The sequence below is a fragment of the Athene cunicularia genome (genome assembly GCF_003259725.1).
Source record: "Athene cunicularia isolate RWA chromosome 11 unlocalized genomic scaffold, athCun1 chr11_part1, whole genome shotgun sequence".
Classification (NCBI taxonomy): Eukaryota; Metazoa; Chordata; class Aves; order Strigiformes; family Strigidae; genus Athene; species Athene cunicularia.
The window spans coordinates 2,110,746-2,129,586 of record NW_020799113.1 but is presented as its reverse complement, the minus strand read 5'-3'; the positions used below and the strand labels follow the sequence as shown (position 1 = coordinate 2,129,586).

At 39.8% G+C, this 18,841-nt stretch overlaps 1 protein-coding gene across 2 annotated transcripts in view; it reads left to right on the top strand.

Moving 5' to 3' along the window:
* Positions 1 to 419: 419 nt before the first annotated feature.
* CDH13 (cadherin 13) overlaps positions 420 to 18,841 on the top strand; it is a 518,101-nt gene continuing 499,679 nt past the window's right edge. For both annotated transcript variants that reach the window (XM_026856742.1, XM_026856741.1), the window contains exon 1: positions 420 to 570. In XM_026856742.1, coding sequence (XP_026712543.1) covers positions 526 to 570 — 45 coding nt within the window. In that variant the 5' untranslated portion in view covers positions 420 to 525. The remainder of the gene's footprint in view (positions 571 to 18,841) is intronic.

Sequence of the window (18,841 nt, the reverse complement as noted above, 5' to 3'; positions counted from 1 at the left end):
CTGCTGCACTGTAAGATTTCACTTCTAAGGGTTGGAAGTAACTAAAACTGCAGTGGTCATTTTTTTGATTTATAGAAAATAAAGCGTAACTTATTAACATTTTAATAAAGAGAATCTCTTTGCAGCGGTGCTCAGAGTTGCTCTTATTTCTCTCTGTGCAATTCCATTCTCTAAAAGGGAAAATACTGTTGAGATCTGTAAGGCATGATTTGTTAGACTGAAACTAAACACACAAATACACCAAAGCAAAATGCTTTCTAAAGGTGCTGTGTTTGTGAGAGGTGCTTGCCCAATATGTGTGATGCAAAATGGGGATGCTTTGTGAAGAAATCATCCTTGTAAAGCCATTGGTTCTGGTCATCAGACTCTATCCAATGCTTTAGTGATGATGCTGCTGATCTATTTGGGAAGTTGGCTGGCTCTCAAGGCAGAGTCTCTTCTCAAAGGCTGTTTCACAGTGAAAATATGCTCAGTGCAGCCGAGTGCATGAATGAAAAAGCCTCTGGTACCTTCTAGTCTGGCAAAATGCAGCACAAAACTCTACTTACTCTGTCCTTTCTGCTGTCCCAGGTAAGAAATGTGTGGTTTTTTTCCTTGCTTTCTTTCATCTTCCCTCTCTTGTGCATTTGGATTTGAAAGTATTTGTAATTCAGGTCTGATTTCTGAGTAATTATACATTGCTTGAATTACTGTTGAAAGATGCAAGATCTCTGCTATAAGCCAGTTGCTAGGAATGTAGAATCTCATAGTTCCTTGATTTACAATTACAACAAATTTGCTGTGTGATATATAGCATTTTTTTGTTTCCCTTCAGGAAGGGTGGTGGGGGGAATCTTTCAAGTGTCACGGTTGCAGCTGCAGCAGCAATATTTTCTGTCATATGAAATGCTGCAACTTTGATTTGCCTCTTTCCTCTGTGGCTTTTGCCGGGTAGTAGGCTTATAGGCTGTTATAGGCAGCTCACATTATTTATTGCCTTTTCTTTTTTCTTTTTTTTTTTTTTTTAAAAAAAGGAGGAGGGGGATAATATGGAGGAAAAATAAAATCAGACCTTGCAAAAGGTTCCCTTCCCCGTACTCTCTTGATAGATGTGTAATACTCTGTTAGTGACTTGCTATGTAGCCTTTCTCTTATTAAATGTAATAGATCCCCCTCTGCCAGAAAGCAGAGGAAAAAACACCCAGCCTTAACAACACGGAGCCGCTGCTGCTGTCTGTCAAAGCAAAGGGACTCTCTGGGCTCTGACTTCTCGCTACCTTCTGGTTGCTCTCTTTTCCTCTCGCTGCTGTTACAGGGCTCACTTTTTGGGAAGCTCTGTGGAGGTTTGAAAATCCTTTGTTGTTGTTGTCCAGTTTAAGACAAAAGAAAGACAGATGCATTTAGCAGCTCTGTAAACTTGCATTTAGTGACATTGACGCTGGCATCCTGTGAGCTGAGTAGAGATAAAAGTTAATTCCTTTTTGACTTGCGATTCAGTGGTTTTGTTAACCCTTAGGGGGGTGGTAGGTTTTACAGAGTCAAACTAGTTGTCGGGACACCGAGTCTGCACTTGTGTTTGTGTAACTGCAGTCGCCTGCAGGCATTTAGTCTGCTTTTTCCAAAATAGGATGATAGGGAGAAAAATGATGAGGGATCATGTTGGGAGAGCTTTATTGCTGAGAGGAGAGACACCAAGAGTAAGTAGGAAGCAGTAGGGTGAACTGAATGCATATATACTGTGGATCAAGGACAGAATATTTGGGTCCTGGCTTAAAGTGATGAGTAAAAGCATGAATGTGGGTGTCTGAAGTTATGGGACAGTGGGAGACCCGGTGACTAGGGACTCATGAGCAAGCGCACAGGCATTTGCGTGGGTTCAGGGTAACAATCCTGCTGCAGGGAGTTAACACATGAGAGCAGCTGCGGTGGGCCAGGCGTATGGTGCCTGAACGCACTGCTGAAGGATGAGTTTGAGGAGTCAGAGCCCCATGTGCTGGTGATACACACAAGAGTTTCTTGCAGGGCCTCCCTTACCGCTCGGGCTGAGGCTCTGGGGGCTGTGTAGGAGGGCTGGCCAGTGGGCAGCTCGCCAGCCCTGCTGAGACTGGCCGCAGCGAACCGGTAGGCTGCTACTCCAGGGGAGGGCTGAACGCCGCTCCGGTGGGCCGGGGATGCCCGAAGGGCTCCTGGGGAGGAGAAGTTGACAAAGTGGGCTGAGATCCAGCCTGGAAGGGCAGCTGGTGAGAGGCACTGCTCAGGGAGCAGAGGGGCTGGGCACAGACAGTGTAGAGGTAACCTGTGGATGTACTGAGCTGGTGCTCCCTCACCTTGGGTATGAGGATTGCCATCTGGACTGCAGTTTGTTCGGTTTCCTCTGTGTTTTCAGTTCTTTTTTTGTCTGTCTTCTCTCGCACACTACTGAATTAATCAGCTGGAGTTTGGATTTCCTTTAGCAGTCCCTTGTAGAAGAAGCAGTATGTGTATGATAGAGGACAGACTTCCAAGGCCTATTAAACCACATTTTTGACATCAGTGTCTACTTAAAATCTGACAAGGTGCAGAACACCTGATTCTGAAAACAACTGTGCACTTTATTGATAACTTTCAGCAATACATCAGAGTTTCTTCTCTTACTGGGTTGAGATGAGTTCTAGCATACCGCAGGGCTGAGCTTGTGGTGCTTTAGCATTGCTTTGTATTTCAGTGCTTAAACTGCCCCCCCACCTTCTTTATTAGCCTATGTAGCTTTTTCTGACAATGTCTCTACCTGGTGTTTTTATACCAAGTTTACTTTATAGATCATGTCTAAGAGTTAATGAATTAGACTATAACAAGGCAGCGTACGGAATTCTGTCTTCGGGTTTAAGGTGGTTGAGAATTGGCATGTTAAAAGTATGAACTGAAGATGACAGCATGCTAGGGAAAGGGAATTACTGAAATGTTGTTTGGCTTTTCTCTTTGACACACCACATGCACAACTTTCATGTGACAGGAAAAGTAAACAGAAGAATGTGAGAAACAACATATTAAACAAATGCAGCCATCTGGCTGTGTAGTGGTTGTAACACATTTTGGGATTTTTTTAATAAGTTTTTCTTTTTTTTTTTTCCCTCCCCTAGCAGTAGCAATAATGCCTCATATAATACAGTGCTAGTGGAACCAGCAAAGCTCAATTTTGGTAAAATGATTTCTAAGCACTAGCAATCTACTAATGTAATACTTTCTGTGGAAGTAGAACATAAGAATAACTTCATTTTGAAGTAATGATAACAAAGTTTACAGTGTAAGAAAAAAGTTTGAGGAAAGTCTTATGTTCATGAGAACATGAACTAAAAGTTTTATTTTCTATTAAAAGATCACTTCTAAATTTAGTAACTTCGTTTTTGTGTTTTTTTTTGGTCTGTATCTAATTCAAGTGCATTTCTAAAATATAAAAAAAATTTTGAGGCATTAGAAGGATGAGGAGGGGGAATCACTTTTTAGTCTCAACAAAGCAGCCTATTAAGTATGTTTGTAAAAATTGTGATAAACAGGTTGGCAATAAATTATTTTTTCTTTTTGTAAAGACTTAGTCTGCAATACTACCAAATGTTTGTCCTGTTTCACCAAGAGGAAAACTGAACATGAACTGCAGTAGCTGAGGAAGATGTTTCAAGTAATCCTTTAATTCAGGATCACCTTTAAAACTACAAAGCATATCTATAATATACAGCTTTATTGATCTGAAGCTGTCAAGAAAAACTAAGTGTACTCTGGTAGCTTGAGCAGTTCACTATACAGTGTGCAGTAAGCTGTAAATACAGATTTTTAAATTTATCTGATCAAACTAGTTTTTATATTTTTTTTTTTCCCCAAAGGATAATTTCTAAAGGCCTATATACAAAATACTTGTTTTAAAACAAGAGTTGTTCACAGGCTTGCTTTTGTATGTTGTGCACTTCATGTAGACCGATGAATCAACATAAAATTTGTAAGTAAAGCTTACAAGAGAAGAAAAAAATTTATTTTGATAGCTTTAACAATAACTGTTATGTTCCACTGGGTTGCAACTAAGTTAATTAGAAAAAAATGTATAAATTTTAAAAGCTTTTCATTATAGTGAGTAGAGAAAATTAGTCCTAAAACTCTTTCCCCAAATGCATAGCCCACACTGCTGCATTCTTAAGCTTTTTATTTTTTCAAATTTCTCCAGAAGAGGGCTCCATGCACAGCTTGAAAGTCAGGCACCCATGTATTAAAAGAAAAAGAAATTTTAACAGCTTCAGGAAAAAGAAAAATCTTGCTCACACAAAGTCTCTTGATATAACATTAAAGATTACGCTCAAATTCTGACCAAGTATTTCCCTGCTGTATAATGTTGCTGTAGGTATTTTTTTTTTTTTTAAGACTGCTTATTATTTGAGAGTTCTAGAGAAAAAATCCTACATCTCTGGTGCTATATCAGAGTTGAAAAATGTTTAAGAAACTCAATTGCCAATTATTATGTATAATTATTTGTACTGATGAGCGTTTTGTGAGCAGGCTGATTCTTCCTCCTGACAGTTTCAAGCCATCATTTTTGGTTCCATAGTCAAAGAGATCTTCTACTTGTATATCTCATTCAAAAGATGTCTCCCAAAACACAGAGCCATTCTAGTAGTCATGCTGTGCTATTTGTCAAATACTGCCTTGAAGGGAAGGTTGGCCCCTGGTGAATTAGTATGACTTTAGGCAATAGCACTAACCTTTTAAAGATATTCTTAGATAGGACTTGACCAGACTCCTTACTGGGCAGAGTTGTTACCATACATGAGTGGAAACTGGTTGTGAAAATGCTCCTAGCGTTATGGTGTTACAATTCAACGCCCTTTGTCGTGTACCACTTGAGACTCTGTCTTTCAATTTAAGATGTAGCTCAGGCAATATGTTGGGAACTGGTTTCTGCTTCTGATGATCAAAAATTAAAAAAGCTTATTCTAGCACATGTAATATCTTTGTGCCATGACCCTCTAGGGGTTATTGACTTGATTTTTAGTGACTTGTCAGTTAGGAAATGAGTATTTCTAAAATGTATCTTAATAGACCAGTGCACCAGGAGCTATTAGAACTCTGTAGCAGTAGTGGTGCCTGTTTGAGAAGACATGAAGTTCTGCCTTTTGTTTTCTTCCTGTTTGTTGTTAGATAAGTAGGCTCTTCCCATTCTATTAATATGTAAGGGCAAGCTAGATGACAGCTGATATACTCTTGCTGCATCACTGCTGGAGTCACTACTCTTCAGCTGCTGGGTTCTACCAATGTGCTGTGTGTCAGGATTTTGGCCTCAGGTTTCAGAGTTCCTATGTCAGCATAAGCCTTTGAGGAGGAGGGAGGCTTCATTTGGGTCTTGAGATGGAAATATGAGGTTAGTGTTGTGTGTTTTTTTTTTTTGTTTCATGGAAATGATTACTTCATTCCATCTTTGACAGGTACAAGTACTGAATTCACTTTTTCGTACATCACTAGTATTCTAACCAGCAAAACTTCATCTTTGCAGGCAAAAAGACAAATCTACCATGTCCACTGGGGAGGAGAGACAGAATGAGAGGGAATTTATCATCCTTGGGAGACTATGCTGTAGCCATTCCCAGTTAACTCTGGATGATATTAGTGGGTTCTTGATCATGGCCATATGGTTGCACTGTGCCCTGCCCTAATCACCAGATGGATGAGACCAGCCCAGATGGGAGACTGTTTTTCTGTCCCTTCATGTGTCCTATAGCTAGCACAATGTTAGTATATACAAATCAGTAGGATATTAAATGCCAAAGAGGAGTGACAAATAAGACTTGCTTTATTAACCACTGTTTCATTATTCAAAGGTCTTGGAAATTTGCCCACTGCTTTTTTTGTGTGTGTGTTGTGATGTGGACAGTATTCTCTGTAAAATGGAAGAATCTATTTCTTTGAAAGCCTTACTGTTTTGTATGAAGAGAACTTACTCATTCCACTACTAACTTATCCAATATTCTGCTGCTTTGCACCATTAATTTTCTTGGCTAAAGAAAAAAGGAGGAATTTAAGATTTTTGTTTGGAGCTGGTTAAAACAGTTCTAAGAACAGACTAAAATAAATATGAGTTGTTAAGAGTGGGGTGGGATGAATTTTTTTCAGCACACAGCAGTTATCAGTATCTCTAACCACTTGGAAAAGCTGATTAAGGTGTTTAAATAACTTCTGATATCTATGAATATCCATGTATGGATGCCTAATTTGGTATCTTTATGGGCCTTGTTTTTAGGGAGCTGAACATCCACCTTCAAGTTTTTGAAGTGCCTCAAAGTGGGGCATCCATATGCAACTCTCTGAAATGAATAAGCCTAAGGCTCCTCAGACTCCATTTGATAAAGGTTCTACTCCCCAGACTATCATATTATTTTTTTAAGAAACCCACCAAATAATAGCTATCTATTTCAGTCTAAACTCTTTTGTTCTCTTGCTGTGAGCCACTAATGTTCAATTTATTATTGGTAATGGCAATGTATATCTTTCTAAAAGCAAATATTTAATTCCCAAGAACCTTGCAGTCTGGTATGTAATGAAGAGCAAATAATTCCTGTGTGTATGAAGGCTATGTTAATAGGAGTACAGACAGAAAGTGAGTTTCTAAAAGTTTGAAGAAGTGTTTAGCAAATGAGTAATCATGGCAGATGGACCTTGTAATACTTGTGTGTAACAAGGACCCAAAATGCGTAAAACCACGGGTTCTAGGCCATTAAGCTGTCACAGCCTTGTGGCTGTATGCAAAGAAATATGTATGCATACATCTTGAATTTAGGATAAGATGTGGTCACTTGCAAATATTTATACCTGTAAGCTATTGTGTGCTAAAGACTACTGTTGAAGATTACCCCTTTTTCCTCCCCTAAGCTGTGTTAATTGTGAGTGCTCCTTATCTGCTTCAGGGTGGAGTTGGCAAGCTTGGCTGGAAACACAGCTGGGAGAGTACTGATTCCATGCATTAATGGCTGTCTGCCACATGGACAGTAGCACATCTGTGGCAGAGGTAGAAAGAGGATGAATGACTTCTCATATTGCTTCAAATCAATCCATAAAACTGTTAGCACATTGAATTTTGTTTGAATTGCTATGGAGCACAAAAGCATGTTACAACACACTTATTACGTTGATAATCGGCTCATCTACTTTATAGACACTTAATCTATTTCTTTTCATTGTCTTGGCATAACTTGGAATTGCAAGAAGGGTTTATGTGCAAACTGTCTTTAAAGAAGAATCTCGGAGTCAAACATAGGGGATTTTGAACCCATAAGAGTAAAATAAAAGCTGGCAGCTGTCCATGGAGTTACTGTATAAAGGCAGAAATTCCAATCTGTTATAAATTCATTTGGATGCACTAGGGAGCTATCCCAGCATGTATGAATTGGGAGTATGATCCATAGCTTGTATAGACAGCATATGAGGATGGAGGCAGGGGGGAAATCATGTAAAGTTGCTCCTTCCCCTGCCTGTTATGGCTTTCTTGATGTAAGGTGGGCTTTGAAATGTCTATTACATTTTAGAGACAACTGTCGATAACTGTTTGAGAACAGAGGAAACCCTGGGAACAGCATTCCCGAGATCTTGCATTTTCCCATAGATAAACTTGCTGGCTTTGAGTTCCTCTACTGCCAAATAAAGTGTATTTGTACATTTCTCTAGAGACAGCCCTCTATTTTCCCTGAGGAACCACGTTTTATCAGACAACAAACAGCTATAACAAAATGTGAGAGCTGAACACGGCACTGCTCTATAGTTGACAAAGCAGGAAATCCAAAGTATCTGATACTTGGTTCTCTAAGTAAAAGGAGATGGAAATAGCCATTAGAATTGGATGGGTATTTCCTTCTCCCTTAAACCCATTGTTCCAGAGCTCTGTCAGAGGAAGCTGAGCAGTTCCAACTGCACTACGCAGCAGGAATGGATATCTGAGCTGCAGGCTTGAGCTGTTCAGTAGTTAGGTAACTGGCCAAATTAAAAGGTGTTCAGTTTGACCTTCTGCCAAGATAAGATAACTGGTCTTGCAAGTGTCAGGAAGTCATGGCTATTATCCATCATCCTATTTGGGTGAAATGCAAAATGAAATCCTGTGGGTAAAGATAATTAAGAATGAAATTAAAATAGAACAATATGTGAGAATCAGTTTTGATTTCTGGACATTTGTATTAGCCTGCTACCTGAAAGTTGTATTGTGTGTCAAGCTAAGTGGTTTTATTCTTCCAAAATGTCTTTTTGTTTCATAATTCATGATCTAATTGAACTAACTGGACTATGAACTCTATGAATCTTGATTTATGAGTATTGATAATCCTATCAATTTATTGTTATACAGCTCTGACCTGAACACTAAAGTAGTTAAGATGATCTTTGATCACCTTTCCTTAATATGTGGCAATATCATTGCAGAAGACATTATTCAGTGGGACAAAGATGTAAGGATGCTAATTAAAGCCTAGCAGTAATGGGAAGGTACACCTTTTTGCACCCACTTACACTATTGTTCAGAAAAAGATAAGACTGACATTTGCTTCTATTTTTGGAATCATTATTTTCTTCTAATGCTTTTAATTAAAATACCACATTAAAAAACCCCAACCAATCAGTCTCCAGTTATAAATGTCATCAATAGTCTTCCCTAATTGTTGGATCTACACAGTTTAGTTGTCAATGCAGAAGTGTGGTATTCTGTGCAGTGAGGATATTGATTATTGTAATCTAACAAAAGAGCAGCACTTTAGATGATAATTTCAGATACAGTGTGTTACCAGGAAATAAGGTAAGAATGCTGGGAATAAATCATGAAACACATTGAAATGAATTCTTGTCTTGCATATCTCTTGACTTTAGTTTTCCGAGTGTGCAATAGCAAGCTGCTGCTCACACTAATATAGTAGTAGGTCTCCAGTGGACGTGGATTGATGGCGTGTCCCCACGTTGTTCTATCTAGGTGAAGGATGGTTAGTAGCAATGCCACGTGCTTTTCCATGGCGTACGTACTGGGAGGCTTACATGGCTTCTATTACTATTATATCTGAGCACCCTGCAAATGGTAATGAATTTATCCTTGCTTCCCTAAAATAAATGCTGAGTTACGACAGGAACATTAGTCTGAAATGGGAGACAGCCTCCAACATCTGCCTGTTTCAATGACTTTACTTCTATTATCTTAGTTGAGTAATGATGTAGGCTGCTGTCACTTCTGCTGCTGGTGTTGATTCAGTAGTGACAGTTCATTGTACTATAGCAAGATTAATTCTGATTGGAGGGAGCCCAGAATAAATTCAGTCTTTAGGCCAATCAGAAGCTGGTGTATGTAGTACTATTTTAACAATGCTGCTCAACTTTCAAGAATATAATTAGCTATGATTTGCCAAAGATCTGCCAATCTCTATACAGCTAGGATTTTGCATCTAGAGGAAACAAAGAAGAGAAAATGTTTAGCTAATCATAACTGCACAGAGTTCTTTTAAGCATAATGAAAATGGAGTGTACTCGCTTACAACTGGTGTTTATGTGATGGCTGCTGGCAAAATGATCAGTTGGAGCAGAGGAGGAGGATGAGGCTGGCAGTGCTATATTTACTTACAGCATTTGAGACCAAACAGTTTGGGGTAGAAGACAAGGACATATAATAACCAACTATACTTCCAGCGCCTGGGCAGGAGAGAGGTGCCGGATCTTTCTCCTGCAGCATGACACGTAGTCTCAATGGCAGAATATTTTCCCCACCATCTGTTCACTAATAAAAGTTTCTATCTTCCTTCCTTTCCTCAGATTAGGGGAGGCAAAGCAACCAAAAACTTGGGCTCCTCTGGTAGGAGGTGAGCTGCCTGCTCATAGCTATTCCACTCCTGTGTCTAGCTTGTGGAAGTGTGATATGGCTGTCCTAAAGTGTCACTGGTAGTGAGACACACCTAGACGTTTGAATTCCTGGGAGGATAATGACGCATGGATGGACCCTTTGTTACAAGCCCCAAACATGAGAATCTGTAGACTTGTATGAACTATTGAAAGCTAACCTCTGACTTTTGTGGAACAGATGTCTCTTCCCATATGGTTGTGTCCCTTTGAAATATGGATTCGATCTTCTTTCTACAATTTTTAACACTTTTGTTCCTTCATGAGTCAAAGGCATAACAAGCACAGAACCTGTCTCTTGCTGTGCATGAGAGCTAAACTTTGATTATGGGTGGCTGAAGAAGTCTGGCTAAAATAGGAACTGACTTGGTTGCCTGCCACAACTGATGTTGAACCTGAACAAAATTGTTTTTCCAATTTGTTCTTGACTTCTGATTTCTGCACGCTCTGTGTTTGTGGACTCTAGCTGGGATATGAAGGAAGAAAAAGCAATCATGCACAGCACAAGTGGTTCTTCCTGCTTTACCTCCAGGCTGACTGGAAGCATCAGCATTCCTGTAATTTCCTTGTTCAAATTACTTTTTCTCTGTTCCACTTCATCTGCTCAAAGAAAAAAATTCAGATAGTCTGAGTGTCTTTAGTTTTTCTACTCAAACTTTTTTTCCAGAACGTTTAGTGTTGAGGGAAAGGATGAATACTATTTAGTACTGTGGTTCACTTAGATGGGCTTCAACAGGCCCTTGTGAAAAGTCCATCCCTGTTCTTGGTGCTTGGTTTTTATTCTAGTGATAGATGAGAAGATGAAGATTTTTCCTGTGGCATGAGGAAAACCAGACATACCTGTGGAATCACTTTCCTTTAGTGTTTTGCATAGGTTCTGGTTCTTTTCACAGGGTAGTATGAGGATTGCCTAGTTGAGTGTTAAATTGTAACCTTTAGCTAAGGTAGTAGGCAGCTATAAGCACTGTACTGCTAGTACCTGTGTATATGGCCCCATCTTGTACATTCCTTGGTATGTTCATATTACCCTGCTCCTGTGTCCCTCAGTCCCTGGAGGCATCTGCATGTGTAGAAAAGAGAATTTAATTTATCTGCCCCATAATGGTTTTAAGTTGATCTTTTAGAGCCAACCAGAGAAGTGCTGGGATTGTTTTTTAGTAATAAAAATGCTGACATAGCTGATGAATTTCTTGATCCTTTCCTTGGCTGGCTGAGGAATACAAGAAAGAAGATCAAACCTTAACACCCAAAAACTGAAGGGGAAAGAAAACTAAGGGAAAAAGAAAAGCAATATGGTATTCAATGCCCTGTAATTTTTTGCAGCTGTCTAGGATTTGGAAAGCAGCCCTTTATGTGATACAGTTAACAGGTGTATACAGGAATGAACACAGCATCTAGTCTGACTGCTTGATTTCCACATCTTCATTTACACAGGATCTTACCTGATAGTTTAGGCTGACATCCATATCCAGAGCTCTTGCTCACACCTGGATCTGAAGCTGTTGGCATTGGGAAACAGCAGTTCTTTCCTGTTTCATGCACACTTGTGTGTGTATCAGCATGCTGGTTTATGAGAGGCAGGAAATTCAATCCTTTGTAAAACTCTGCATTTGTTTCCAGCATTCATTAGCTGCCCAGCCACAGAACTCACGTCTACATTTTACGTGTTGGTGGGACTTCTTTTATTAACATTTGTTGTATGTCTTAATAGACAATATTTATCTCTGCTGCTTTGACATTGTTGTGTTCATAATCATTAAATCCATTCTACTGATGCTTTGGGAAACGTGTTACTGCACTGATGAAATAAAACTTAGGAGATACCTTCCTCTAATTGACTAGTTGGCTGGTGAGGGAATGGGAAAGGAGAGAACAGAGAACAAACTGGGTATAAGGTGTGAGGCTGGGCCAGCCTTCATTGCAGGAGAGTATGCATCAATTTCTTTTGAAACTGTGTGTCACTTCTTTAACTGTCTGAAATTTATTTTATGTGTATCAGAAAGGTTCTTTGCCACGCATCCTCTGTGTAGCACAAGCATACTCACTGGCAGAAGTGAGTATGTCCCAGAGAAAATGACAAGGTAGGAAAAGACTAGGGAACCTGAGGAGGGGAAGGACAACTTTGTTTTGGCTTTCTAGAAATAATTATGAAGCAAGCCCAGGAAAATTTGGGCAATGTCTTGCTGAAATGAGTATCATGGGTAAGCCGTTATGAGACAGAAATGCTCCAAAGTTTTGTCAGATAGTATATGATTTCCCTCCCCCTATCACTTTTGTTAATATATAATTTCACAGACTTATCCTGTCTCTTATTTTTCTGACATATCTTAAAGGCCAGCTGAAGAGCAAAGATTAAAGGGAAGAGAGCCTGACTTCGGGCACACTTACAAACTAGTTGTGAGTTTTCAGAGTGTTCTTCCGTGCTTAAAATGGAAACAATAGTCCCATGATGACTGAGAATACAATTTGTGTACAATGGATCTACTTTTGACATTGTGTTTCTGGGGTGTTTGCAGGACTCATGATTTATCTGGCAGTGCCTGAGTTTAAGCACTGATAAAGAGAACACAGCAGAGTGCAAATACATTTGACCTTTTAAAACATTGGAAAGAAAACAAAAATAGAAAAACAGTTACTTTGCAGTTTTTCCTTGTACATGTGTAATGACTGCAGGCAAACTAGCATTCTTATTTCTGCCTCAGGACCCTGGGTAGCAAAGAGGCTTCTAGGCCTGAGATCCACTGTTTTACACCAGGACAGTGTGTGTCAGCTGGTCTGATGCTGTAGTAGAGGTTTCAAGTCAACTTTGATTTCTCTAGTTCAGGGATTGGCCTGTAGTTCAGGTCTGCTGCATCCCAAAATCTTTACTGTTTGATAAGCTACGCTTGTACAATTGGCATGCTGGTCTTGGTTCGCTTGCCTGATGGGCAGGAGTCTGTATTTCAAATGTGAAGTGTCATTGCAACTGTCACGTTAAATTAATAGTACCAATACAGAAGTAAGGCTCAGGTACCCATGGAAACTTTCTGTTGAAATCCTTAGCTAGCTACAGCCTTAGCTGGGATTCAGCCACCTTTTACTACTGCTGTGAGCAACTTCAAATTCTATGGGTACCTTATGGTGTAAATACCCCTGTTCAGTTAGGGCTGCAGTGGGCTCACTGCAAGGTTCAGTCTTGCTCTGAGTTAACCCCCCCAGAAGAGCTGGGGTTTTAAATAGCAGTGTGGCTGAGTCAGGGGCATGCCAGGCCTGTTTTGCTGCCACTCCCCATGTCATGACTGCTCCTGGGGTGTAGTTCTGAATATGGCTCCAAATATGATGGGAACTCAAGATCTTCCCTTCCTTTTCCTCATAAAACTGTTGTTGATTTCTGAGCACATTCCTTTGCTTCAAAATCAGAGGAAGTACATGCAGTACATCTCTCTCAGCCTACAAGCTAGAGATGTACAGAGTGTGCAGAATTTTGTGCCAAGCTCTGAGGGCAGGGGCAGATTTTGAGTGAAGTGATAAGGGTAAACTTTTCTTAAGCCTCTTTGGGGAAGGGAGAGAAGGCTATGCAGCACCTGGGGTGTAGAGCTCTGATCTGGTATTGCTACAACTATTTTTGGTATTTCTAAAACTACTTTGCAGTTGGCGCAATGGAATTTGGATGTTTTTTTGGGTCTGGAGCTGCCTAACTGAGCAATAGCCCTTCCTTGATTAATTTGTACTACCCTGCTGCTTGGCATAGGCTGGTCAAGTCCAGTGCAGCAGGGAGACATATTTTTCCCTTCTCATCCTGCTTTCCTCTTGCCTGGTTTGCTGTGTAGTTGTCTTCTCTGGATGTGGTTGCATGAATTTCATTAGTAGCAAATCTTGAGCAATCTCCTTAAATAATAATCAGGATGTCTTTTAATTTGCCCTTCTTCCAAATGTTTGTTGTGAATCAGTAAACTATCTGATCAGTTAGCTACCTTAGCACCTGTAAACAAATCTCTCTGGTTTTGTTCAGTGTTATTGGCAAGGCTTCTTGCTGAAGCAGGGCTGCTGGACAGGAAGGTGTGCAGTACTTGTCTCCCTCTTAGGCTCCACAAGAAAGTGTGACTGCAGTTTAATGTGTAGAAAGCATCCTTCAAGGAAGGGATTCCTTGATATTCTTTCTTATTTAGTAACTCTTTGCTGTAAAACATGTAATTAGTCCCTGGATAAGCAGCACTAGTACATCAAATTTGCCATCTTTCCCAGACAAGGTTTTAACTGTTCCCTTCAGAGTTATGCTCTTTTTTGCTTAGTCTCCTTCTGGCCCAAGGCATCTTACTTGTGTAACAGCCTAGCTTTGGCTGGACAGATGTAGGGCAGGCAGCTTAAGCAATAGCTGTGGCTGTGAGTGTCCTTAGGTTAAGGAGGGTTTTGAGCTTTTGGCCTTTTTGCACATCAAACTCTTAAACTCCTTGTAGACTTTGATTTTATTTTTTTTTTAGCTTCCCTCTTCAGTCTGTGCTGCTTCATTAAGAATTTGATTTGTAAGGCAGTGCCTTTTCTCACCAGCCACGTGCAGAAGACTGGCTTGAATATGAAGTTTGGTGGCAGCCTTGCCCCATTACCAAATACAGTGTAAATCTTAGTGACGAGGTTTCCAGGCAGCTGTGGCTGGGAGGATGTAGGCAGTGAGTGTGTCTGAATGACAGAAGTAATTTCTGATCTCTGTACTTGGCACTGAAGTACATGCATCGGCAGGCCCAGGAAAAAGCAGGTTATTTCTTGCTCTTTCCCTTGCCCTGTTTCTGTGTGGACACCCTTCCTTGAGCTGGGGCTTGCCTTGCTGTGTTTGGCTAGCATGCCTGGGGGTCAGAGCCTCGTACCCTCTGGCACCAGGGAATGGCTGCTGGCCCTGGTAGGGATAACTGCACTCACAGCACTTGGAGCTTTTGACTCTTAACAGCCTCATCCTTCTTGAGCATCTTGATTTCAAGTGTCTGTTGAAGCACTGTAAACAGATTTCCTTTGGTTCTGCGGCACTACATGCTGTGTTGCAATACATTTTGTCTACTTTAAAGCTGTTAGTGATTCATTACTTTACCGTTCCAAAAACCAATTCCAAAGGGATCACTCATCTCCCTAGAGCAGTAAAGATATTTTCAAGCTGGCTACACAGGGCTGTGGCAGTGTTTTTTTTGAGACTTGCCTGGTTCAAATCATGAGGCAGTGAAACTGCCAAAGGCTGCCAATTCAATGGAGGATTGCACACAGATTCCATGGGTGGGAACTCGCAATATTATTAGACACAGCTAATAATAGTTCCTCTTAACTTCTGAAATGTCAGGATGGTCTTGTGAGTAACTGCACTTTGGAGAGCATTAACTTTTTGTTTGCCATCAAGAGTAGTCCCTGACATGTTCAACACCGCATTATGCTTGTGATAAATAAAGGAAGTATATTGGAAAGGAGGAGTCTGCAAATTGACTATCTGTCTGATAGTCAAGATTTCAGAGTTCCAGCATCAGTCTGGAGACCCATGACTGTCCTGTGTACAATGACTAGACAGATGAGCTTCTGCTATCCAGAGATTCCAAAGACTTAAGGAGCATGCCTCTGCCTTGTTTTCCCCAGCTGCAAAGGGTTTTGAAACCTAATAGTGAGAAATCTCTAGTGTACTATTAAAAAAAAAAAAAGTATGTGAACAAAAAGAAGCAACTCTGATTTCTTTGAGAGGGGTCAGTTACTGTCTGACAGTCTGTCTCAGAGTCCAGTCTCCAGGGTTTCTGGAGTTGCTGAGTATAGACCAATTGGTCTAGGAGATAGAGCTGGGTCTTCTGGCAGGGAACAGTAACTTTGCAGAGAACTTTAAGTCTTACAGTTGCTTTGTGAACCAAGTGAAACCAAAAGTAAAAAAAAAAAAATAAAAATCTGTAAATGCTCTGTGGAACTAAGTTAATACTCTTTCTAACACTAGCCATTTATTTCTTTTTGCTGTCTAGTGCATCCGGCAAGGTACCAGCAACATGTCTCCAGCTGCAGGATTTACTGTAAGATTTTTATGGACTGCTGGAGGCCAATCAGTAAGGGATTTTGAAATGCTGGCTCCAGAGCAGCAGAAACTGATAAATGAAAAAACTACAAAAACAAGTTCTTAGTCAAAAATGCTAGCTTTTAGAAGAGTGAGAAATTAAGTCATGAGCTTTCAGGTCCTTTTGAGGATATAACTAAAACCATAGCTCTGAGGCAAATGAGCTAAGTTTCAAGAGATTCTGGAGACTTTTTTTTTTTTTCCTCTTCTTGCAATTTGACTGAAGTTGGGGCACTTGCCTCTTGAGAATAGAGCTGCATGGGAATTGCATGAAGCTGAACCCTTAGTTGGAGAGCAGTGCAAATACAGGGAAAAGACAGACGACCCATATTCAGCATGCCTCTTCTCAATTGCCTTTTACAGCTATATATTATAGTTAATAACGCCTGGTGGATGTATCTTTCAATGCAGAATTGCATCACTGAGGGCTATGAATAACCTTACATAATGAAGGGACCTCATTTTCTGTATGCTACTATATCTCTAACTTTTATTTTCCTGACTTCTGTGAGAAGTTAGATGATAATAACACTTAAGAGCAGGGAAAGCTAAAGTACAAAGCAAGAAAGTACATTGTGCAAAGTCCTATAGGAAGCCTTTAACATGTAGGATGCAGTCATAGCTCAGAAGCCCTAAATCACACATCAGTGCTGAAAACCCAGGGCAACATGTTGGGGGTGGGAATCTTGGAAAGTGTATTGTGCTCTTTCTGTTTATTAAAACTACAACTTTAATTACAGTAACTTGCAGGTCTCTTAATGAAAAATCCATCCCACTATTTCTGTAGTGCATTTGACTGCTAGCATTTAATCCTTTTCTTAAAGATATGTTGCAGTCTGATGATGATGATGATGTATTTGTAGTGCACTTGGGGAGTTGTGGTTAACAGAATGACTTTACCCGAAGGGGAAGCTTGATTGTTGTCATTTTGTTCTTGTTCAATAATCTGAAATACATCGTTGACATCAATGCTTTACTAAAAGTAAAATAAGATTAGGATGGAGGTTTTTTTAAGAATATTGTCCTTTTTTCTCATCTGAGGTTCTTTTTTTCTTCAGGAGTACTCTGTCACTTTCTTTGTTTGGCAACTTAAATCTTGCTTGTGAGCATCTAAAGCAAGTTCTGTGTTACAAATCTAAAAATAAAAGCAGAAAAGATTTATCTTGCAGTAAGTTCTCTTATTCTTCCTATATTTACTATACCTCATCCCCTCTGCCCTCTAAATCATGATAATCAGATACTGAAAAACATATTTTATATGAGGATCCATGTGAGTCCTGGCAGATGGACAACAGAATCCTCACAGCTGCTCTTCAACATTGCTGGATAAACCCCATCTTGCACAGACTCACAGAAGTCATCAGGCTGTCCATTTCGAGTTCATCCTCCTTTGTCATCCTGATAGGCATTAATGTGCAAAGGCATTCGGGGAATTATGGAATGAAATTGTAGGTATTATTAGAGATGCAGTGTCAAACAACTCAGTAGCACATGTGACAATTGCTGGATCCATGTTTCTGTCATGCTTTAAACTACTTGAAAGAATTAGGTTCCTATCCTTTCTGTGTGCTGTCTGCAGTTAACTGTGATCAAAGAAAAGACGGGAGGTGGTCTGCTAGGAATGCTTCTCTCCTTCTGCATGAAAGAACAAATCACTACAGTTTTCTTCTTCATTGGAATAATGTGTTCATATACCTACTTTTGAGCTCAGTCAACTCTTTTTTTGCAGAGGCTTGGTGCAGGCACTAAATTCTTCTCCAATGGCTGAAAGTGCCATGTAAGTCACTCTCTCCCGTAGCTTGTGGTCTTACTCTGAGATGCTCTGGGGAAAGAAATGGTGAGAAGTGTTACCTGACCAAACTTCCTCACATGACCAAGTTGGTGGTCTCCTTTTTACATGTAGTATCCTGTGCAGTCCAGAAATATCATATAACAACCTTTAGTGTCCTCAGTGAAATATTAGCTGAAAGTGTTACATCGGATAATTTGAAGCTGACTACTGCAAATGGGTTTTTCTTTCTTTATATTACAGTTCAAACTAGAGGTTAATCTTCATACCTAAGGATCAGTTATTTGAATAATATTTCATCAGACTTCTGTATGTGAAACACTTGGTAAGAAACAAAGTAATATTGGCCAATATGAGTGATAAAGTTTGAATATGAATTTGTATTTATGGCAGCCATATATGTATATTAGTTCAACACTAGCACTTTTTTCTTAGACTTCCACGTTTATAGTGGTAGGCAGCATTGGACCTGCAAGGCCCTGAAAAGTAGTGCTTGATCTTTAAACTTTGTCATCATTTTGGCATTATACTTGAGAGTAATGATTGTGATGAAGTTTGTAAAAATCCAAGATGTATATGTGTGCAGCATCAATAACAGTTAAACATTTAGTTTATTTTCTGCTTTTAATATTTATGGTATTAACAGAAGATAAAAACCCAGATTTTCTTTCTCCAAGGAGTCCTTACAATTCAATTAAGCTAGGATTTTGTGAACAGAACTGATTTGAAAAGAGGGTAAACCACCCTGAGCTTTTAGGGAACACACATATGTTTGAATGTCCTTGCTATTCTCATAACTCTAATCACCGTAAGCTCTAAGCCCATTCAAAATATTATCTAAGCACTGACAGCATCCTCAGTGTTAGTACAATGCATTAATAAAAGTCTTTTGTGCAATATCTACTCTCAAAGACCAACTATCTAATTAGATGACCTTCCTGAAACACACACGGATTTATTTCTGTTTATTAAGACACAGCAAATTGCAGAACTCAGATTTTGTTTTTGGAACCTGAATGATCTGGAGATGGAAGCCTTTCATGGTAGAGAGGGGAGGTGAAATGTGAAGGCATTAGGTACTGCAATCAATACTATGTGTATGCATATACACGTTGTGTGTATGTATACAAGTGTGAAGGTGTCATTAATATATG